This window comes from Falco cherrug, chromosome 5 (assembly GCF_023634085.1).
Source record: "Falco cherrug isolate bFalChe1 chromosome 5, bFalChe1.pri, whole genome shotgun sequence".
NCBI lineage: Eukaryota > Metazoa > Chordata > Aves > Falconiformes > Falconidae > Falco > Falco cherrug.
In genome coordinates, this window is record NC_073701.1 from 69,936,906 (window position 1) to 69,960,997 (window position 24,092).

General features: G+C 42.5%; 1 protein-coding gene across 1 annotated transcript in view; it reads right to left on the bottom strand.

The window, feature by feature from the left end:
- Window positions 1-5,025: 5,025 nt before the first annotated feature.
- Window positions 5,026-24,092, bottom strand: part of GRM3 (glutamate metabotropic receptor 3) — a 113,767-nt gene continuing 94,700 nt past the window's right edge. Inside the window, exons 4-6 of the mRNA XM_005439296.4 lie at window positions 19,163-20,229; window positions 11,153-11,327; window positions 5,026-5,573 (exon numbers count right to left, since the gene is read on the bottom strand). Coding sequence (XP_005439353.1) covers window positions 5,500-5,573; window positions 11,153-11,327; window positions 19,163-20,229 — 1,316 coding nt within the window. The 3' untranslated portion in view covers window positions 5,026-5,499. The remainder of the gene's footprint in view (window positions 5,574-11,152; window positions 11,328-19,162; window positions 20,230-24,092) is intronic.

Below are 24,092 nucleotides of genomic sequence, written 5' to 3' on the forward strand. Positions count from 1 at the left end.
TATTTTAGTTGACTTATGCTATTCTATTCCTCTGTTAAATATGTGGTAAGAGGAGAAGTTTCCATTTTCCCATAAGAGGCAAATTTTCAAAGCCTTTAACAGTTCATTAAGAAATCAGCTGTCTGTGACCTCTTCTAGTACTCTGCCAAAATATACTTGCAGCAACCTCCCCCTTTTCTCCCACATGGAATCACATCAGAAGCTGTTATTTAATGCCATAAAACAATGTGAATCAGTCTGTTATGCGTTCACTTGATTGAACTGAATGCATATTATTGCTGCATTTGCATGCTTTTCTTTGAAATCTGGAGTGAGACAACTGAATCTCTTTGAGGATTAAGCACATTTTAGTAGTGTTTCTGTATATATTATTGGCAAATTAGCAGAATGTTATTGTCTCAGCTTTGACAGTGCTTGCTAGCAGGGAAATGTGCAATGAATGTATTCTATCTTGACTCTGATTATGTTGGTTGATGTTTGTGATATATAATATAATTGATTAAGAGTCTAGGTTTGGGGAACATTTAAGTGTCTTAGAGCCACAGGAGGAAGTCATTGAGTAGCTTCAAGAAGCTGTCATTTTGTTCAAAGAAAGAGTTTGACTATTTGCTCTTGCAAAAGAGGTTCTGGGACTCCGTTAGTAAAGGGAAAGTCTGCAGTTTTTGGTGGTTTTGGTTCATCTGTTCTGCCAGAGCTAGTAGTGGCCATAAAATAGAGATACTTTATGAGCAGACAAGATAGCAGCAGATGTTGCCATTGATGCCGTGTTGGAGGTTGACTGGAGATGAGATGTTGACTCATCTCCAGCAGTGGCCAACACAAATGCTTCAATGTAAGAGTAAAACCAGCTACAATTGGTGCTGACATGCCAATGGGGATGACATTTCTTCCCTGGTGAGGAATGCTGCTGGTTGGTCCATATCATGAGACATGGAGGCCTCAAATAACTATTCGAGGTAATAAACCAGGGAATGATATCCTCAAGAGAAATCTTGGGAAGTTCTGCTTATCTTTGGTGGTGGTCTCTCTTCGCCTTTCCCCTTGTATACTGCTTTCACTGAATCCCCTTTTTATTTCTTGCTGCTTTTGAATGCTTGTGAACTGTGATGCTTTGGCAAACATGTAAGGATATAGGAACAGAAATAAAAGGAGGTCAGGTTCATCCTAAAATATACAGTGTGTCACATGTATGGTGGCATCCCCGGTCACCTGGTTGGATGTGCCTTTGCTCAATTTGTGCAGCAGGAACAGAGAGGACAGGAGAACTGAGCTGACCATAAGCTGCCACTGCCTTTTGGTTATTTCTCTGGATGTATAGAGCTGGACCTCATCAGGAAGAATACTCTAAGGTCCCATGTGCTATGAGGCTGGTGCTCTAACAGCACCTAAAAGCCAAAGTGAGGTTGTGTGGATGTGTGTTTGCCTGAATAAAAGGCATGTGACCTCCGAGAATGTTGGTGTTAGACACAGTCCATTCCTCTCCTTGCCTCCTTCCACATTTTAAATTGGAACGTACTAGAAAGTCACTGTCTTTCAGGGTACTCTGCTTTCCAGCCAGTTGTAGGCCGTGGTGGAGCTGTTACCTGGCTTGCTGTTGTTGCCCCTGAAGGAGGGGTTGGTATGTGTGTGGAGGTGGCACTGCTGGGGAGAGGGAAGCCCCTTCCTGACCCTGCCAATTCCTTGGAGGCAGGAGAAGCGAGAAGACTGGCACTCCAGGTCTCCCCCCAGCCTTTGCTTCCTACCCATCCCCTTCCTCTTGCGAAAACTGCCCAGCCTGGCCTTGGCCTCTTTTCTTCTTGCAGTGACAAAACTCAGCTTTGCCTGTATTACTGAGAAGCTTTTAAAGAGTTTCTGCCTTTCCTCCTGTAGACTGCAAGCATTGGAGAGTAAACAATGACACCATGGACATCAGGCTGCATTTGGTGACGAGTTAAGGGTTTGCTTCAGTCTCCCTTTCTCTAAGCGTACTAACTGGGTGAAGGATTGGAGTGGAAACTTCTTTAACCAGAGCTGAGATTTCTGGTTGGAGCCAGGGTATTTTGGACATTTTTTGCTGATTTTGGGGATTTGTTTTGTTCAGGTAAGATATGATATTTTTGAAATAGGTTTTGATCATTTTTTCTATTTGGAAAGACAATTCCTTTTAACATTTCTTTGGTTACGACGGAAGCAGTTGTGTCCAATTAATCCAGGAAAAACAATCTCTTGAAGACAAAATAAAATATTTTGGTTTACCCCAGTAGATTTTTGGTTTGCTTTCAAACTTCACTCAAGACTTAAAAAAGAAACAGCTCTCCTGTATAAAAACCAAGAACAAAGGCAAAAAAAATCCCAGTCATTGTTTACTTCAGGTTGACCTGCAATGATTTTTTTTGTCTTATTTTTCTGCTCAGCCAATAAATAAAAAGTGATCAGTTTTTCACAGACCTTTCTGCACTCTTGATTTGTATCAGAGAGCTAAGATACCCTGAAGTTACAGCTTCTGAATGATAAACCGAACTTTTCTGCAGCCTCCAGTGAGGCACTGTGGGCACTGGGTTTAGCCTTGCTCTGACCCCAGCATTCCTCCTGGCTGTCTGTGGGCAGGGATCAGGGCAGTGTGACAACTCTTCAGGCTCAGAGCCAAAGTACTTCGAGCTCCCCTCTACCATGCAAGGAACCGTGACAGGGCCCACTGTACTTTGAGGTAAATTACTCAATCTTTATGTATGATGAGAGCAAAAAAGAAATCAGAAGAGGTTTATACTCTGAAGCCAATCTTACACAAATCGGAACAAAACCTAGAAACTGTTTTAGAGAAAATGAAATGATGATGTAAGGCAAAAGAATAAAACATAATCCCTTTGTCAAGAGATTTCAATGCCAGTATGGCGTGCAAAGCCTCTGCCAGACTTTGACATTTTCTGGTTTTGTTTTGCTGTGTTTTGAAACTGGATTACTTGAATCATCAGTCAATACCAGATAATCTGTGTCCCTGGACATCCAATGGGAAGTTGTGCAAGGTTTCAAGACAAAACCAAGTACAAGAATGTCAGAAACATTTGGTGGGGCTGGAACTCCAGAGCTCCACATGTTTGTTTGTGGGGATTTTTTGTAGAAAAACCCACATGGAGGTGGCTCTCAAACCACCTAAGTCTTCATAACCCATGCTCAGACACAGACGTTGGGTCATTTTCTCAATAGTGCTATTGAACTGAATGAAAGCTCTGGGACAGTGAGATCCTCACCTGCTATAAATTAGCTTCAGTGATGCCAATTTAGATTCTAGGGCTGGATTCATCTGACACAATGCTTTTATTTTCAGTGCAAACTTTGTGGTCTGAGCAAGCTGTGCTAGTCTTTTTTTGGAGAGATTCATCTCAGCCTCAAGTAGCAGTCTGAGATAAGCCTGCTCCACTGAGTATAAAGGGAGAAGGGGCGGACAATCTCATATGTAGTTATTTATACTGTAAACAATGAATGTTAGGTGAGATGGATTTGACTCTGATTGTTGCGTTCCGTAAGAACTGAGAAGAAATTCTCATTGGCTGAGGCATTTTTAAGAGCTCCATAAAGATAATGTAGATGCAGGGACATCAACATCACAGTCAGGTATTCTGACCTTTTGCCATACTGTGAACAGCCTGTTAATCCACAAAAAAGCACACGAAAGTCCAATGAATGTAGCTGCCCAAGCTCAGATGCTTTAAGGAGTCTTGATTTAGAAAACCAGACTCCCAACCTGTAAAACTTGTCCCCTGTGCCATGGGGACCAAGCCTGAAACATTAGGCACTACAGGGCTGGTGGAGAGGAAGAGGGTGAATGCAGAGCTCTGCGCGTAATGCGGGCTGAGCAATGCCTGTTCTGGTGAAAGTCACAGGGGTTTCTGTACTAGACAACTCCATGATGTAGAGGCTTGAATGGCTGTGTAGCCAGTCACAGAAGTGTTGACAACAAGAGATTTTGCTGGTGGACATCAGGATTTCCAGAAAAATTAGGCATCTATCTGTGAGTGGGAATTTTAAAAACCTGCATCTTTAATTTTGGCATTCAAAATAACAGCTACTTCCTTTACCAGTTCAGCCCCAAGGACTTGCACCTTTCCAGAAATGTGTAAAAACATCTGCAAGTGCAGGAGAACTGCGGCTACAGAGAACTTGTACATCCGACAGTATGTATCTGTAGTGTCTGCCTTTCAAGCCTCAGTGGTGTTGCCTTTGAAGTCAATGAGAATTTTGCTATTGACCTCATCTGGAACGCGATCAACGGGAACAAGCCCTTAGATAAATATGCCCAGACACATTAATCAAAGGTGTGTTTGTTTCCTTAATGACTTTTTGGACCTGGTAGAAGGGAGGATTTCAGATTGTTTCAATACAGTGAGGGCAGCTTTAAGAGTGCAGTTATAAAAGCCAAACTTTGAAGGTATTTTGCAATTGTCTAACTCGCCAGTATGTGTGTCTTGAATAGTTTGGTTTGAATGCAAAGGTCACCCCAGAGAAGTGTGTAAACGTCTCCTGAATTTGTCTTTTTTGACTTTTTTTCATCTCTGTTTCTGTGGTGCTCCAATTACTTTTCACAGCACTGTTGATGCAGAGAAGCTGTTTTGGCTGGAGGGATAAAACAGTCTTAGCTAATTTTCTTACAGAAATTCTCTTTGCTTTTTATATGGTACCAATCTATTGTGTGCATGACAGTGTTAAACCATGCCAAAGGACTGAACCAACAATCAAATTTTTTTTGCTTATACCTGAGATGCAGTTAGACATTTTCACTTTTGAAAATGTCCCTACATTTTAATAACAAAAAGAGCACTTGAAATGCTTTAATAATGTGCATTTTTTTAAGGAAAGGGAATTTATACTTGACCTTGACAAAGCGTTCATCATAAGCACATATAATGTGGTACAGATTTTGTAACACAGACAGACAGGTGTGTGTGTACACACACTAGTATGACAGACTCTTTATCTTTTTTACCTAAGCTGGTGTCTAGAGAAATGTAATGACCTTGAGGGAGGAAGAAACAAAAATGAAAACATGCTGAAAAACTTTTATCTTTTTATTATTGGTGCCTTTACATTAATACTGCTGTTTTGTGCTGAGAAAAACAATTGTCTGTTACATGTAAGGTAACCGTAATATACAACATAGAAATGCAGTCTAAGTTAATTACAACAAGGAGCTACAAAAAAATTTTGTAGGAAAGAAGTCACCTAACATTGCAACTGTGCTTGCAACAAATCACTCCCTTACTGCAGGACTATGCACATTGTGAACCATGGTTATTTACATGTCCCTTAAGACCATTAACAACAGAAGTGCTAAAATCAGTCTAAAAAGTTCCAGAACATCACTATATGCTGTACAATCCTCAAAAATAATTTATTACACTGTTTCTAAAAAAAGGTACTAGTTTTGTTTTGATTTCTTTTATTTTGTGGTGTTTTCCGGAGTGCACAACGTGCAAAATTTTGCCTAACAGTCTAAAAACTCAGGAACTGAACTGCAAGTCACAATCACAGAGATGAAGTGGTGGAGTCCAGAACTTCCCTTCCGTTGCAAACGGTCGGTACGTACATACTAGCAGATGCTGAAAGAGAAAGAGAGGGGAAAATAACTGATGTCAGGGTGGCAAGAAATTGCAACACACAATATTATAATTTATGTTGATCTGGGCCATCTCACCCAATTTAACCAAAATGCCCAATGAAAATTCACCTTAACATGACTGTGTCAGCAGTGGAGCTGATGGAGGTACAGTTTGCACCTCTACAAGGCAATTCGTATCTGAGGCTGAAGCATCCCCTGGAGGAACCTCATTTCTCTTTGCTGACCATTGAGAGCACTTAGGGCGACTAACCTTCTCCAAGAAGTATCTCAATACAATACATGAATTATTATTTTTTTTTATGATTCTGCACTGCTGGATCTCACTTTATAAGGCTTTGCACAGTAGTGCGAATTAATATAGCTAGAGTGCTGCTAAGATATACCTGTAGAATAAAAAGTGAACCTTCAGATTTTTCGTGTTTTATTGGCTAGAAATGCTAAGGTTTGATCCTTTGAGTTTTTACATAATTGGAATGAACATTCCTGAAATAAAATTGATGCATTTTTAAATCTGGGACAGAATCCACCTCTGCATATTAGGACTGTGTCTTGATATACTTTTTAATTTAAAAAAGTAACAATTCTAAGTACATGTTGGATGAGTGAAGAAATTTTTGAATAACTGAATTTGGAAACAAGGTTATTTCTCACCTAATCCCAGAATATTTTGTGTCCATAATACTTTTCATTTCTAGGAGCTCTGGATCAGGATTCAATATGCATCCAGAGGTGAGGGCCATATTCTGATACCCTTGTCTACATGGCCTAGTATTTTATATGATAGGTTTTCATTGCTTCAGTGATACAAGATGATGATTGAATCTGAGTATCAGAATCTGTTTCTAAATGTATTTGTATTTTAATTGTAGAATATATTACCATTCTGCTAAAGCCTTGTGGATTTTAATTTAAAAGCAAGCTGGTTTGTCTGTCTTTGTTAAAATTATCCATTGGGCATCAGGAATGTGTTTGCAGATACTCTGTGACATCTCTGCTCATGGCATCATAAAGCTGTTTTTTGAAAGATACATTAGGTTAATGATAACAGTGACCCAGAGAAATGTGATGCCTTCATCAAAGAAAACACATGGCAAGCAATGACTTAGTAAATTCAATCATCCAGTGTAAAAAGCAATTTATGCAGCTGACAAGGGTATGCTCAATCTTCCAAAACTGGTGCTGGCTACAGTCTCAGCTGCAGACTGGTTCCTTAAAGACACTCGGCATCACTGTTAGAACAGATCTTTCTTTCTTCAAATCAGCTTCTATTTCTAATTCTTTCATTGAATGGATAAATGTTTCATGGAAAACAGAACTGTTTTAACGAAAGAGATTTAGAAGCACCTGTTGGACTAACCTGCTACTCAGAGGGCAGGTCATATTGCTGATAAAAGGAAAGCCAGGAATGAGCTCTGCCCTGAATTAGGCAGATGGAATTTAGTCTCTCGCAACCTGGGTATGTATTGTGAGTCACATACACAAAAGCCATCATTGTAGGTAAAAGGTCATGGGGCATCATGCCTATGATTCTGTGAAGGTTAACTATCAGGTTTTTATTCAGTTTTTAGCTGGGTGTAATATGTCAGCACATTGATCTGAATTTTTTATTATTGCTGTTATTTTTATTTTGACTTATTTTTGGCAAATAGAAAGATCAGTACTGCTTAAGAGACCTGATTCAAATCCCTGTTCTACTGCAGTATGACTACAGGAAAAAGCATTTTGTTTCTGTGAACATCAGTCACCCACCCAGAACTTCTGTAGCTTCAGGGTTTTTTTGAAGTCCAACACAATGAAGAGCTCAAATGCTACAGTAACCAGGTCAGGACGATGTAAAAGCTGGGCAGAGAAATATGGTGGTAAGCAAGAAATGATTGGCCTTGCCTTTTGAGTTCCCAGGCTTCCTCCACAGCACGTACCTCTTTTGTAGTGCTGGCAGGCAGTTATTAACTCTGCTGGGTGGAGTAAGGTGTTCACACTGGGTATTCAGCTCTCTCTGAGACAGAACAAAAATCTTGCTTTTCCTTACACACCTCAGCAACGTCAGTTGCTAGCCCTGCACTGTTTCACATTTTGTCTTATAGCCCAGAGGGTTCCTGAAATATTGCTGGATCTCCCAGAGACACTTCACCTCCATTTTGCCTTATGTTGAGACCAAGGACAAACGTGTGACATGACCAAAAATCTTGATTTGGCTGCAGTTCGTGCTTTTGATCTCTTTCCTGCCTGTCCCTCATTTTGCTTAGATAATCCAAAGTAAGAACCGGAGGTAAAAAGCAAAAGCCCAGCACTGCCGTGCTGGAACAGGCAGATTCAAACTTGCTGTCTGTGTGCCACTTTTGGTACTCATGCTCACAGCTGGACAACTGTGAGTTAATCATATAAAAACCCCATATATCAGAGCTAGTTTAGAGCAAGGGCTGGGAAAAATTCTGAGAGAGGAAAATATACCAGTCTGGATATAAAAGTAGCTTCAATTCCTCTTCTGAACCCTGTGGAGGGCACCTGGATAATCTCAAGCCTGTGTGCAGCTTTTCATGTGGACATTACTTGGATGAATGACATCTTCTGGGTGTTAAAGCTCAGCCTGAATCATGCACGTGCTTAAATCAGTGCGGAGCTTTCTGGGAAGTTTTATGAGTGTTGACTTCCTGCCTTCTGGGATTACCTCTTCCAAGCCCATAAAACACACCACAGGAGAACTGGGGAACATCCCAGCAGGGGAAACACTTGCAGGGGAAGCAGAACCTATGCAGCTCTCTGCCAAACAAGGATTTTCAGGTTCAAATAAATGGGTACGGATGGACGTTTCAAAACATGTCATATACCTAGATACAATATAACCTGCCTCTCTTCAGCTTAAATCTGTATTTTTCTGTAGTCCAGATCTCAGCTGTCAAAATGATCAAAGCTTGGTGCCTCTATAACAAGTTTCCTTGCTTAGCAGTCAAGTATTGACTTCTACTTGTTTTCTGTGGAGCATGTAGCAAAGAAGAGGAGCTGTATTCATGTGACTGTAGGAGGTGCTTGTCTTAGCTCTCATGACTACTACCACACTGCAGCTCTTATAGTTGACCATTGACTCAGGCCCTCCCTCCGCTACTCAGCTTAGGGATGCAATTGTGATACACATTTAGAGCTAACACGTAACACTACTCAAAAACATCATGAGTGTCACTTACCTTTTGTCATAGAGTTTCACCAGTTTTCACTGTTCAAGGAATTGTCTTAAAACCTGTGGGTCACTTGCTGTTCATGACCCACTATGCTCATGGCATTAATGACTGATGGAGTGAAGAAGTGGTGGCAGCCCTAAGGTGCAACGGAGGGACAGAATCCATGGAAACAGGAAACACACTGCCCATTAGAGCAACCTGGATACTCCTGTCCTCTAAAGCTCTGATAATAAACAAGAACTGCCTTTTTGTATGTTGCTGTTACTAGAATGCCCGGGAGCTGATTTTGATCAGTTTCTGACTGATGAAAACACCATCAAGACCAAAGTAAAAACCAGCTGACAGTCCCATGACTGATAAGAGAAATATTTTAAATGTGGGTTAGAATCAATTTGGATTACAACCTCTTTAGAGGTTTCTAAATGACCAAAGAGTTAAGGAGGAAAAAAAAAAAAAGAAGAAAATTTGTTTAAAATAATTTACTAATAATTGGAAAGGAGTAAGGTAAAAATTTCCTTCTTAAAAATATTGGTGTTGTGATAGTGAATTCTCAGTGTTATTTTCCGAAATAATTGTTCTAGACAGAAACTACAGGGCTTTTTCCATTGTATGTCATGGGCCTTTTAGTCCTACTTCCAGGTCCATGTCTTGCCATGGTCTGAAAGACCAATGAAGATGAGCAGCCCTTATTCACCTAGGTGTAAGCAGTAAAAGTAAGTAACTGCAGCCACCTTTCTAAATAATGAAGTAGCCACAGATTGTAAGTCAGGATTTTTATGCTTTCCTTTGTGTATTAAAACTATTCATAAATCTGAACAGGTAAGCTTTTAATGTAAAGATGTGCACTGAGGATATCTTTCAGTTGCATGCATGCTTGTGCACACACATGTATTATCCAACCATTACAACAAAAATATCAAACTGCAAAATGCAATTTTATACAAAAGTATCCAAGAAACAAAATGGTTTCTGACTAAGCTTATTCTGTAGTATGAAAGAATTAAAAAACTTGGGAAGATGACTTATAAAAAATTAATAAGGGATGAAAATAGTCTCATGGGACTTATCATTTCATCAAGGGACCAAACTTCTAAAGGTTATTGGCAAACCATTGGTCTTTTGGGAGTGCTCAGCACTTTGGACACCTAGGGGTATCCTATCTCTCTTGGTTTAAGTTTTCCAACACAGAAAGGAGATTTTGGTTTCTTGTGTCAGGGCTGGATATGGTCCTGACTGATAAGATGGGGGGCATGTAGAGCCGTATGGCTTCTCTTTTGTTAAAGGACCATGGGCACCCACACACAGTATGGTTTGTGGTGGGAGAGCCTGAAATGGCTGGGGTCCCTTTAGCTCCTAATCCCTGCCAATGTGTTACACAGCAAGGTCCCAAGTTCTTTCCATGTTCTGTCTGAAAACTGAAGTGTCGAAGGTTTCTAGTCAATTTTGAAATCTAAGCGATACTCAAAAACCTGAGGCTAGGTTAGTGTGAACTGCCTGGCAAGCCTTGCTCTGTGTCTCCCCTTTCCTCTGTTTCTTATTTTGTGCCTCTTTATAGTTGTAGTGTGCTTTTTCAATTAGCTTTCCAGGTTAGGCATCACTGTCCACAAAGCTCTGTGAACAGGATGCTGTGTGCTCCCATTCTTGAACAGTTAAGCTTGACAAGGGAAAAAAAACCCCCAGCAAACACACAGGTGACCTTTTTTTTTAAAAATAATAAAAAAAAAATCTCTGAGCAAGTCACTCAGAAGAGGAGCGACAGCTTTAGAACAAAATCACAGAAGTGAATTTGCTTGGGGTGAAGAGACTGAAGATGAAGGAAAGGAGAGAGGCAGAGCAGATGAGCTGTCCTTGCGACAGAGCACTGATTGCTTCTCCCAGCTGTGGCACTTACAAAAGGTACTGCTCACACTCCACATACAGATACAGTTTATGGCATCCTCTGGATGCATTTACTGCAGACTTGGAGCTGTTCCTTATAATGCAGATGATAAGAGCCATTGAGAGTGTGCTGCATTGTGGCCCTGGTCCTGTCAGTGTGTCATTTTGAAAGGAATACTTCAGGGCAATCTGATCCTGCCTCCGCTGTGGGAGTGAGTGAGAGACAGGCTCTACTTGCTTTGTGCAGCAGACTGGAGTCAGAGCCCACCAAAAGCTTTCTGCTGACTTCAGTAAGCTTCAGAGTGGGCTCTGAGATGATTCCCATGGGAGGGGGATGAGTATTTCCCTCCAGACACAAATGAAGTGATATTTGCATGGGGTACATAGCTCAGCCTATAAAGGTCTTTCTGTTGCTGGTAAAAAACCCCACCTTGTCTCAACCCAAACTCACTGCAGCCCCCCCCCCCCCCGGTCCACATAGAAAGGTGGCAGTTCTGTTACTTACACTGAGAGTAAGTGGTCCCAGTCCCACTGACACTGAACCTGTTGAGATGGAGTCTGTGAGTGACCACGTTCTTCTGGGGCTGGAAGAGGATGATGTGCACCTTGGGTGCGAACAAACAGCCCAGCACAACAAAGCCGCTCAGGCTCACAGAGATGCACATGGTGGTGGTTTGCACCTAGGAGAGAGTGGGTGCAAAGTGCTGTGTTTCAGTATGGAAAGCTCTGAGATGCAGAATATTAGAAGCATTATCATACAACAGCAGGAACCACAGTCCTGGGGGGTTGTACTGGTAGAGGCTGACTTGAACATCTGTTGCATCCTTATCTTCCGCAGTCCTAGGATTATACGAGTGAGGTGCATGGTGCTGATGGTGCCCTCTGTCTCTGCATATCAGGGGCAGATTGAGTGTTTTCTCTCTCATTTTAGCACAGAAAGGATAGTTCTGTTCTCTTTCTCTTATCTCTTATGCCCTTGATTTCTAAATTGATCAGGAATTCCTCTGTAATGCCTATCATGCAATATCTGAGCAAAGCTGGCTACAGTGAAAACCAGCCTGCACACCTTTTTGTTTAGTGGGGTTTACATTAGATGCCTCATGCAAACCATCCATTTGAAAAACAATTTACTCTCCAGCCTCAACCCTAATCAGAGAACTTGAAAAATCCCTTGCAGGAATACAGGTGCAGTTTAGAGTAAACATAAGAGTTGGTGACATTTGTCAGACTGGGCCTGAAAGGTGCCCTGACTTTGAGACTTAAGCTTTTGGACTCAGAAATGAATTTTTTGTAAGGCCACTGGATTTTAGAGCAGTTGTCTTGGGGCACTTGTTACTGTAACTTTGCTGGCACCATCTAGCTTTCTTCCTTTTTGTTCAGTGCTATAAATAGGTGCCAGTTTACTGCCTCATTTTCAGTCTATATTCTTTTCTTCCAAGCAGATTCCTTAATTAAGATGTTGAATTAAACCGCTTTAACGTCTACTGCTTAATTTGAATTATTATGCATCCATGTCTCGTTTTTCCTTAGTTACACTCCTGCAGTCCTCGGAGATTAGCCTTCTTCCATGGGAATGGCTCTCATATCTCCTTGTCAGAAATAATTGGTGCAAAATGAAAAATAGAGTATTGAATGGACTTTGTTGCTTTATATATATACTGAGCACCAAGTGCTTTGTCAGCAGTGAGTATAATTAATTTGATGATATAATAATCACTCTTTATCCAAGGTAGACATGGCAAGCACCATGAAAAGGTGCTCAACTTTCACAGGGTGAGTGAACACTGAAGACCCTACAGGGGCAGCATGAGAAAGGGACACCTCCATGTTTCCAGCTCCACTTTTTCCTTCACCTCTCTGCATATCATCCACAGGGCTCTGCAGTCAGTTTGGGGTGGGTATTGAACAGGGTAAACAGGACAGGGTCTTTTCTTATAAAACAAGAATAAATGAGGGTAAGTAGTTTTGTGGTAAGTTCTCTTGGCTAACAAAGTCCTCCTCCCCACCCTGCTTTGCGAGGGCTCGTGCCTCCTAGAGCAGCTCAGCAGTGTTAATATAATTATACACTCAATCAATGAAATTATTTAGGTTAAAAATAGCCCCATCCCAATGGGGTTCCTTTTCACATAGGTCACTTCAGTGGTTTGCTATGTAACCCAGCCTCATCTACATGACACCCATGTGCTGGCAGAAGGGATCCAATCCTGGCAGACCAGGCATGAACAACTGGCAGCAAAGGCAAGATCCTTGAGCCAGAATTACTCTCAAAGAATTTTTTTTCCTTCATGCTGCATTACTGCTGTATTTCTTAAGCTTTTGTCTAAGATGACTAGGTTGAAAATTCCCTGAAATGGGCTAGATATTGGGGCTGCTGTCAATTTATGCGATGTGTGCTTATTTAATCATATCAGGCTTTGTTGTATTTTTGGTTCTGAAATCAGTGTGGATCTCTGCATGAAAATCAATGTTATCAGATAAATGTATCTTTTCCAGGAGCTCTCCTTTACATTTTTGACAGTGCAGCCACAGAGTCAACTACCAAACATTTGCAAAAGTTTGCAGAGCAGTTTCTGGCCTCTACTTTGGGATCTTCTAGACCTTCTGGGAGCAATTTCTGGGATTACTGGAGGACTTTGGGGAACACTTAAAGGAATGTCAAGGTGCTTTGCTGCTGGGAGAGGATTGACACAGGAGGCTGTGACTTCTAGCACCCCCCATCAGCTTCTAAGGAGCTCTGTCGGTGTCCTTGAGCAGCTTGGAGCTTTTGACTGAGATGACTCTTGGTTAGGTAAGGCTGGGCACCCTTGTTGCAGGTGCTGGGAAGAACTTTCTGTAGGTGCTGGGCAGCTAACAGGTTTGGCTGAAATATGCACAGAAGAGGACTAGAAATTTTGCTGAAGGCTGCATTTGAGTGCAGAGCATGGGCAGTGCCGGAGGGCATGGTCCCCAGTGCCTGCAGGGGCAACTATCCCTGGCATATCAGGATTGACCCAGACTGAGTCCCTAGGGAAGGTGCAGATCTGCAGCTTTGGGGTTGCAGGGATGCCCCTGAGGCCTCTCATAGGGCTTGGGTAGTCGTTCTCCTTTTCTGCAGGAGATGTAGAGGATTTCTGTTCCCAAGTTAAGGGGCTATGGGAGGAGGCCAGCAGACTTTGCAGCATCAGACATGGTGAGAAAAAGGTGGACTGGACCTTCTCTGACCTTCTGCAGGTACAAGAGCCTGGTCCGTACTAGAGAAGAACTAGGCAGCCCATGTTTGTTGAGTTAGGAAATGGAGAGTCCCATGATGAAGGAGGCTGGAAGTCTGTGACTTGTGGAAGCAGGCAGATGTGTCCTGCTCTGCTTACAGATCTGCAGTTACAGCATAGGTTAGCACCCCAACAGCAGGGTGAGGAGAGGGAGTTATGCTCTGTGTGACAGAGCAGTGAAGGGAGCTCTGCCTGGCAATGGGTCTTGAGCCCGCTGATATATTATGGAGCAGGATTAGTGGACAGACCAAAGTGGACAACATTGTGGTGGGTGTCTGCTATAAGTCACATCATTAGGAAGAAATAGAAGAGACATTTTTCAAACAACTGGAAGAAGTGTCATGTTTGGAGGCCCTGGACTTCTTGGTGTAGTTCCACCACCCTGATAGCCACTGGACGGACAACACAGCAGGGCAGAGGCAATGCAGGAGGTTTTTAGAGCACCCTAAGGTCAACTTCCTAAAGCAGGTGATTGAGGAACTGATGATCACATGATCTTACAAACAAACAAGAACTTGTCAGGAATGTGATGAGTGGGGAAAGCTTTGGCTGCCGCAACCAGCAAATGGTGGAATTCAGGGGCCCAAGAGGAGGAAGCAAGGCAAAAAGTAGGATCACTATCCTGCAGAACAGATTTACCTGTTCAGGCATCTTCTTGGAAGAATACCATGGGATACAGCCTGGGAGAGAAGAGGAGTTCAGGAGGCCTGGGTGTTTTTCAAGAATCAACTCATCCAGTCTGGCTGGAGGCCTGTAGCTCGCTGTGTTCCCCAGGGTCAGTGCTGGGTCCGGTGCTGTTCAACTTATCAGCACTGACCTGGATGAAGGGACAGAGGCACCCTCACCAAGTTTGTGGATGATACCAAACTGTGAAGAGCGGCTGATTCACCAGAGGCTGCGCTGCCATTCAGCCAGACCTGGACAGGTGGGAGAGCTGGGCAGAGAGGAACCTCATGACGGTCAACCGAGGCAATTGTAGGGTCCTGCACCTGGGGAGGGACAGCCCCGTGTACCAGCATAAGCTGGGGCTGACCTGCTGGGGGGCAGCTCTGTCTAGAAGGACCTGAGAGTGCTGGTGGGCAGCAAGCTGCCCGTGGGCCAGCAGTGTGCCCGTGGGGCCACGGGGCCAGTGTGATCCTGGGGGGCATGAGGAGGAGTGGGGCCAGGTGGAGGAAGGGGATCCTCCTGCTCTGCTCTGGTGAAGCCACATCTGGAGTCCTGTGACCAGTGCTGGGCTGCCCAGTTCCAGAGAGACAGGGAACTGCTGGAGATGATCCAGCAGAGGCTGTGGAGGTGTTGAGGGGACTGGAGCATCTCCCTGGTGGGGAGAGACTGAGAGAGCTGGGGCTGTTCAGCCTGGAGAACAGAAGACCAAGAGGGGATCTTACCAATGCATACAAACATCTTAAGGGAGAGTGCCAAGAGGATGGGGCCAGTCTATTTCAGTGGTGCCCAGTGACAGGACAAGGAGCAATGGGCGCAAACTGCAACATAAGAAGTTCCTTCTGAATATGAGGAAGAACTTAGAGGGTGGTAAAGCACTGGGACAGGCTGCCCAGAGATGCTGTAGTCTCCTTCCCTGGAGATGTTGAAAGCCCGCCTGGATGTGACTGTGCAACTTGCTCTGGAAGAATCTGCTTTAGCAGGGAGTTGGACTAGATGATGTCCACAGGTCCCTTCCAACCCTGACCAATCTGTGATTCTGTATGAATGGCCCATCCCAATGGGCAGGAAATCAAGTAAACCTCTCTATGCCATTTTTTGTTGTCCCTTCTTTCCTATCTGAGACTTGTGGGTGTGAGGAAATAAGCTTGCATGGATAATCAATGACTGCCAACAGTCAGTATGGATTTACACAGGGGAAATCGTGCTTAATGAACCTGACAGACTTCTACAGTGAAATGACTGGCTTGGTGGATGATGAGCAAGTAGTTAATATTTGTTAGTTTGTCTTTAGTAAGTCTTTTAACACTGTCTCCTGTAACATCCTCATTGGCAAGCTGATGAAGTACAGGCTAGGTAAGTGGACAGTGAGGTGGACTGAAAACTGGCTGAACTGCTGGGTTTAAACAATTGAGATCAGTGGCACAACATCCAACCAGAGGCCAGTCACTAGTTTACCCAGGGGTTGATATTAGGACCAATGCAGCTTAACACCTTCATTAATCACCTGGATGCTGGGACAGGGTGAACCCTGAATAAATTTGAAGATGATACAGAATTGGGAGGAGTAGTCAGTACACTAGATGGCTGTGCTGCCATCCAGAGGTACCTTGACAAACTGGAGAAATGGGATGACAAGAAATTCATGTAGTACAGCAAAGGGAAAAGCAGAGTCCTGCACCTTGGGAGAAACAGCCCCAGGCACCAGTACATGCTGGGGGCCACCCAGCTGGAAAGCAGCTTTGCAGAGAAGATCCTGAAGGTCTTGGTGGGACAAATACACCACGAGCCAGCAATGTGCCCTTACAGCAATCAAAGTCAACAGCCTCCTGGACTGCATTATGCAGAGTGTTGCCAGCAGGCAGAGGGATGTGATCCTTCCCCTCTACTCAGCCCTGCTGTGACTCATCTGGGGTGCTTTGCCCAGCTCTGGGCTCCCCAGTACAAGACAGACATGAACATACTGGAGGAAATGCAGCAAAGGACCATGGAGATGATTAAGAGACTGGAACAGCTGTTGTATGAAGAGAGGCTGAGCGAGCTGAGACTGTTCAGAGTGGAGAAGAGAAGGCTCAGGAGGATCAGTATGTATAAGTACCTTGTTGGGGGAGAAAATAAAAGGGAGCCAAACTCTTCCTAGTGGTGCCCAGTGATGGGACAAGAGGCCATGGGCACAACCCAAAATACAGGAAATTCTGCTTAAACATAAGAAAACTATGAAGATGGTCAAAAATTGGCACAGGTTGCACAGACAGTTTGTGGAACCTCCATCCCTGGAACTCCATTTGAACTCCGATTGGATACAGCCCTGCTGTAAGTGACCCTGCTTTGGGCAGGGGAGAGGTCCCTTCCAACCTTGTGGTTATGTGAAGATGTGTTGTGTGTGGCAAAATCCCACAGCTGATATCACGACTGAATCACTAAATGCTCTGCTGTAAACCGTTTCCTCAGAATACCTTTTGCTGTTGAAACCTATCTGATTCAGGGTGAGAGAGTGGTCGTGTCAATATAAGCAAGCCTAGTCTGAGAGAAAAAAAGCATTTGTGTACTGGAGATACACCTAAACCATAAACCCTTCATGGAGCAGAGAAGGCCTTAACTAAATAGCAAGGTTATTTGGTTGGTGAATCTGTAAGATGTACAGTAATATGCCATCCCAGCATCTAACATGCTGGCCGACACCTGTCATATAGGGTTCATACAGGGACATTTCTGCTTCAGTATTTGTAGGGGTGTATACTATGTTGAACTACTGCTTTTTCTTTGTTCTGTAACTACTATAGTGAAGTCAACACCAAACCTCTGGATAAATTTCCAGTTCTTCCCTTTTTTTCAGAAGGGTGAGTCCTGAGCGATGTTTGTGCTTAATGATGAAATCTCAAGCCAGTCAACATACATTTTTTTCATTGCTACTATGAAGTTTCTAAAGTTGGGGTTTTTTTGGTGGTGCCACTGGTATTGGTCTACATTAGGATGGCACAGGTTGGTTCAGAGTCAAAATGCAACACTGCACAGAAATAAAATATGGGCTTTTCAAAGGAACCCCAGAAGTGTAGACATCTAGAAGGGGTTTTCAAAAAGCTTCTGACATGTCATGAAAGTATCAAAAAAGGTGTTGAAAGCATTTTCTGTCAGTTTTGTAGGACTTGAGTTGGCTTATTTGGAATCTTGAATTTAAATTAAATGCCTACAGGTATTCTGGGAAATCTCACTCAGGAGATAAGGCTGAAAAATGCTGCTTGAACAATTAAGTCATGCTCCTTTTGACCATTAGTGTCTGTGCTACCCACTCATGTGACTATCTGCACTGATATTACACTCCTTCTGTGTCTATCTTCCTGATTACTTTGGGTATCTGGAGATGTTCCCCAGTGCCTTCCTTAAATTTTTCCTTCATTAGCTTCCATCCATTACTTGCTATTCTAACTTCTCCTGAGACTGAATAGTCCCCTTCTCTCCTTTTGTTGCCTTGAAACTATTTATAGTCTGTGATCACATCTCCCTGGGTTTACTCTTGTCTAGACTAAATATATTTAGCTCCTTTACTGTCACTTGGTGTGTCTTACCATGTCGTTTGTTATCTATCCTTGTTTTCTTGAGGTTTTCAGTACCTTTCCTAAACTGAGAAAAATAGAACTAAACACACCGTTCCGGAGTGGTCACACCAAAAGTATGTTAAATGACATTATTAGCACCACAGTTTTACACGCTATTTCATATATGTATTACTGGTAATAATATCACCCTAAGCTTATCTACCTTTCTTCTGGGCAGAAAGTTGAATCAATTCACTGCAAACTGCTGTAACAGTCAACTCTAGCAGTCACTTCTCACATCATAATAACTGAGATTTCCAGTGGAGCAGATCTGAATCTTTTTCTGAGATAATTTTCTTCCATCCAAAAATACGATTTTATTGAACTTGAAGCTTTGCAACACTATGTGACACTTTAAACAATTTAATGTTTGTTTTAAGTTTCTTTGTGAAAGCTGACCAATATTACCTGCCCCGTGAGGAAAAAAAAAAAAAAAAAAAAGTCCTATATCCAAGTAAATTTTTTTGGTTTGGATTGGGTTTGTGGTTTGGTTTTTTGGTTTTTTTGGGGTTTTTTTTTGTTTTTTTAATAGCTGTTTCATAGGAAATTTTGAAATTCTTTCCTTATCTTTTTTATTTGGGAGAAAATACCATGTTTGAATGGCATATTCTTTGCAGGAGACTAGTTAGTTCAGTTTTTAATGTAAGGCCAACCTCCATCAAATAATTCATTATTACTCATTCTAGCTCATGCTTTATGAGGTTTTTCTGTTACAACTGACTTCACATACCAATGTACCAGTATGGATACTTAATCCATATCTTTATCGCAATCAGACTGACAGTACTGATGCCTTCCACCTCTAACTGTATATGCTCAGTTTGAAATGAGACCATCTTCTTTAGAAATAAGCTAAAATTTGGTGACTTGCTTAGGTGGTCATTGAAACAGGGCTTATTTGCAAGGGATCCAGGGGACAAAAGAAGTGAAAGAAGCTTTTACTGAATGTCGACACAGTCCTCTAAAGTGATTCATGTGATTTATGGAAACAGATATCCAAAGACTTACTCTGTAGTCACTGGATGTCACATAAAATATGGGGAGAAAGGCCAGCCAAATGATGCACGTTGTGTACATCGTGAAACCGATAAACTTGGCTTCGTTGAAGTTCTCTGGACATTTCCTTGTTTTGAAGGCATATACAGTGCATAAGACTACGAGGATTACATCATATGTTAAGGAGATTAACATACTGGAATCTTTGACATTGCATTTCAATATGACAGTCTCTCTCTTCTCAGGAAGAGTGTACCGCCTGGTGCCAGGGGCCTCCAAGATAAGCCACACGGACACCACCACAATCTGTACCAAAATGAGACTCAGGCAGATGAAGACCTGAGAGCTGGGGCTGATGAACTTAGGCCTTTGGGCACCATTCTTTACACCATCAAATATTCTGGCTATGCAGTTCGTTTTTGTCAGAAGGGCAGAGTAGCAGACAGCAAAGGAACTTCCTAGCCCCAAACGACGAAGGGTGCAGATAGCTGGAGAAGGCTTAGCTATGAAGAAGAAAGTCATGCTGTAAGACAGGAAGACCCCAAAGAGTAATATGTAGCAGAGTTCACGGCCAGAGGCTTTAACCAGAGGGGTATTGTTGTGCTTGATGAACACTCCAATGACCATAAAAGTACAAATAAAACCCAGGCATGCAATGGTAACGGGACCTATTGCCCAAGCATCTTCCCACTTGATGTAGTCTTCTGGTAGGTCATAACAGCCAGTCAAGTCAGCTGTGGGCCATTTTCCAGGCCCACAGTCTGCACAAGTGAATTCATCAGCCAGGTACTCATAAGTTTCACAGGGAATACAAATCCAACAGCAGACATCTCCTGGTTGCATATTCTTCATCTCGTTAGGAGCACAGGGGTCACTGCACTGGGAGACAGGGACAGAGCTCCTGGACCAGTGGATAGAGTCAGCCTCAAGTGACAAGGTTTCTGCCCAGTGACCAACCTTCACATAGGAGTATCTGCCTCCAGTGTACTGGAAATTGAATACGTTGTATCGTCCTATCCCGTCTCCATAGGCATCAAATTTGACCATACTGTCTGCAGCATTGGGAGGATTGAATGGAGCTGTGAGGGAAAAAAAAAGAAAAGAAAAGAAAAGAAAAAGATAATATTATTATCAAAGCTACAGATGACTTCTTTCATCCCTTTGGCAAGCACAGACATCTGACAACTTAGAGAATCAAATTCAAGTGCCAACAGGTAAGTTGAGAGGTCTGTGTCTGTGTCATTTTTTAACTTGGAAGAAAAGAATAACTCAGATATAGAACTTTCTTTTGTTTTACTGTGTGAGGTATTTTTGTAAATGTTAGATTACCAATGTCCTTACTTCCCTCCCCTCCCCCCCCACTCCCCCGGCCCCGATACAAAATAATTCTTCAGTTATTTCTCATATTATGCACAAATGCTACCTTTCACATTTTCTCTTGAAAGAAGGAGGTCTGCTTCTAATTGATACTCAGAATTATTTGGTAAAGTTTGGCTGTCATGATTTAAGGAAATTCAAATGGTCAGTTAATAAACATCAGTTTTGAGGCCAACAGTCTGGAATGCAGTGGAACAGAAGATTCTCATGGTTTAACCCCAGCCAGCAACTAAGTACCATGCAGCTGCTTGCTGGTTCCACACCACCTCGGTGAGGTAAGTAGGAGAACTGGAAAAAACGTAAAACCTGTGGGTTCAGATAAGAACAATTTAATAACTTGAAAAAAAGTAAAATATACTACTACCACTACTACTACTACTACTACTACTACTAATTATAATGAAAAGGGAGATAAGAAAGATAGAAAGGAATAAAGCTCAAGAAAACCAAGAACCAAGCGATGCACAATACAGTTGCTCACCGCCTGTTGACCGATGCCCAGCCAGACCCCGAGCAATGAGCGGTGGCTCCAGGCTGACTCCCCCCAGTTTATATACTGGGCATGGCATTCTATGGTATGGAATAGCCCTTTGGCTGGTTCGGGTCTGCTGTCCTGGCTCTGCTGCCTCCCTGGCTTCTGCCCCTGCTCCCTGGCACAGCATGGGAAACTGAAAAGTTCGTGGTTTAGGGTAAGCACTTCTTAGCAACAACTAAACCCTCAGTGTGGTATCAACATTATTCTCACAGCACATCCAAACCACAGCACTGTACCAGCTTCTAGGAAGACAGTTAACTCTATCCCAGCCAAAACCAGGACAACGATTCATTTTGAAGATGATGGATAAGTAACTATGTTGTCCTCAACAGTTTATTCCTATGTCTTTTTCACTTGTCCCTGTGTTTTGCTTCAGTTTTACCAGTTTCCGATATTTCTGAGGTTCCCAGCATGTGCTGCTTTGGTCCTATATCTTGTTTGGGGAACAGATGAAAAAAACCACAGACTCGATCTGTGACCTTCTGTGAAATCAATATTGTAACACTTCCAACTGGTAAGCTCTGGAGAGCTCGTTTTTTTCCTCCAGCTGAGGGAATGAAGAAATATTAAAAATGTGGGAGGAAATTGCATTTACCGTGTATGTGATTTATTGGTCGTTTGCTGTAGCATCAAGAGTGGACAGCTTTATAGGCAGGAAGAAAAAGGGTTTTTTTTTCTGCCATTGATGAGCAATAAAGGTGATTTCATTCCCCAGTGTCTTTGGTTACAGAAGTGGTCCTACTGTCATTGCTGGAATAAATCTCTTTCCCTCCATCTGTGCCCATGCTATACCTGAGAATGGGACAGTATCATATAAGGATGAAGTATCTGTTTCCGTTTCAACCTCCAGATACTTTAGATTTCTTGCAGTAGATTTATTTAGCTTCTATAAAACACTGAGGCCAAATTCTTTCACCTTTATTCCTGCAGAGCTTTACTTTATTTTGCAGTGCTCTCACTAAGGTCAGTGAAAGGGACAGTGTTTTTTATCACAGAATCCACAATCAGAGGGCTGATGCATAACCTTTACTGCCCCAGGTGCTGGAAGTAGAGTGCATTTCTTTCCCAACATTCTTTTTATCTTATAGCAAGGTTGGGAGATAATTTACGCCTGCCTATAGGCTCCTCTGGGTTTGAGCCAAGACTCTGCCTGTTCTTAACCCTGTCCTCTCTTGCATTTTACCACCTCACCTGTGTCAACCACAGTGGCGGACAGCCTTGGTTTTCAGGATTACAGCCTAGGTCTGGATAACCCAGGAATGTGAAAGAAGATTGCTTTCTCTTTTTCTTCACTGTTAGCATATAGTTGTACTGCTGGATAGCCCAATGAGACCTCTGAGTGCACAAAAATCAAGGGCGGCATAATATAGCCCCAAATGGCCAGTCCTCCTGGAAGTAACATGCTCTGAATTAAACAAGTGGCTAAATTAAAAATATAGGTCAGCAACAAGGATATTAAACAGCTTCCCTTCTCGCCCTCCACCTCATGCACAGGCACGCAAGCTCTCATCCAGGAGCAGCTTTAAAATGAAATCATAATGCAGCACTTAACAGCTCTTCAATAATGTGTTGTCATTGCCAGTGTCTTATTTCATTATTCATAACACTTATACGGATTGTAGAAGCTGTTAACACAGCAGCCCAATTTTAAGAGCCTATTTATTCACCTCAGTGTTATACAGGCCAGCTCCTGAGGTGTGCTGAGCGCCTGTGACTTCTGCTGGCACCACTGGAGCCACAGGTAAGCAAGGCAAACCAGAAACTGGTTGCATGGCTTATCTTCTGTCCAGGGCATAACTTCAAATGCATGAGTATCCCAGTGCAAGTCATGTCAGGGTCAGAAATATCAGCACTCCTCAGAGGGGTTCCCCCTGTGTAACATATTCAACAGCTTCTTAGTTCTAGTAGAATATTTATCACTGAAATAGAGCAAAGTATTTCCCTTGCACTTTGTAGGCAGGTCCAGAAGGCAAAGCAGGTAATCTCATGTCTGGTTAGCTTGAAGCTCGTGTGTTTGTTGCCTTCCATGGGGCTACTGATATGAAGAAAAGGTTTTTGTAGGACAATATGTTTTACATCAACCACAGCTTGTAGCTTGAAACATTAATTTTTAATGGCTGCTGATAGAGGAAAATAAATCACACTCTTTCAGATGGAATTTAACCAAACAGTGATGTATTAAATTATAGTATGGTGAGCCAAAGCCTACAAATGAGCCCACTGGGTGGTAGCAATTAGTATAGCCACTGATCACATATAAAATCACTAAAGCATTTTAACTGCTATTTGTCAACGTATTCTAGATCCTGTAGAACCACTTCCAAAAAGACATGTTTTCAGAAAATATGATGTAATTAAAATCATAAATATAAGATGCTTATAGGCAAGAATATGATATCATAAGAAAGCAAGACTTTATCTTTTAGAGTAAAAAGAACATTTTTTGCGTATTTGTAAATGATTTTCCCAGAGATGATGTCAGGCCATGTCATAACTCACTCTGAGAATTCTTTTGCAGTTACATTTCAGTTTTGAGAGTAAACCTACATTCTTTATAACAGGCACTTATTTCTGGCAAGTCTTTTTCAGAGTTGTAGCTAATCTGTTCTGGATTTGCCTCTTGGGAGATGAGAAACAAGTCTCTCTGGGTCTACCCATGCTGTTAGTTAGGGGGACACCTGAATGACAGTACAAACTTTGTCTCCTTTGAGCAGTGTCTTTGAACCTTCTTCTCCCTTTGCACTTCATGAAATGAATTTTCCTTATGCAAAGTGGTTATCCAAGTGAAATTCTATAAAAGAAGCTATCAAGGAAAAGGAAGGATAATTAAAAGTGACTTAAAGATAAACCAGTGACGCTTTGTGCTCTGGCTTACAGCAGTTCGGCAATGAAGGTGCAACAGCAGTTACATGAGAAGAGGAGAAACACCCGGTATAGAGAGTGCAGGAGACAGAAGCCTGTGGAGCCAGAGTGCAGGCAGTCCACCTCTGTCAGCTCACTGAAGAAATCCTACTGAAGGATAGGATACCG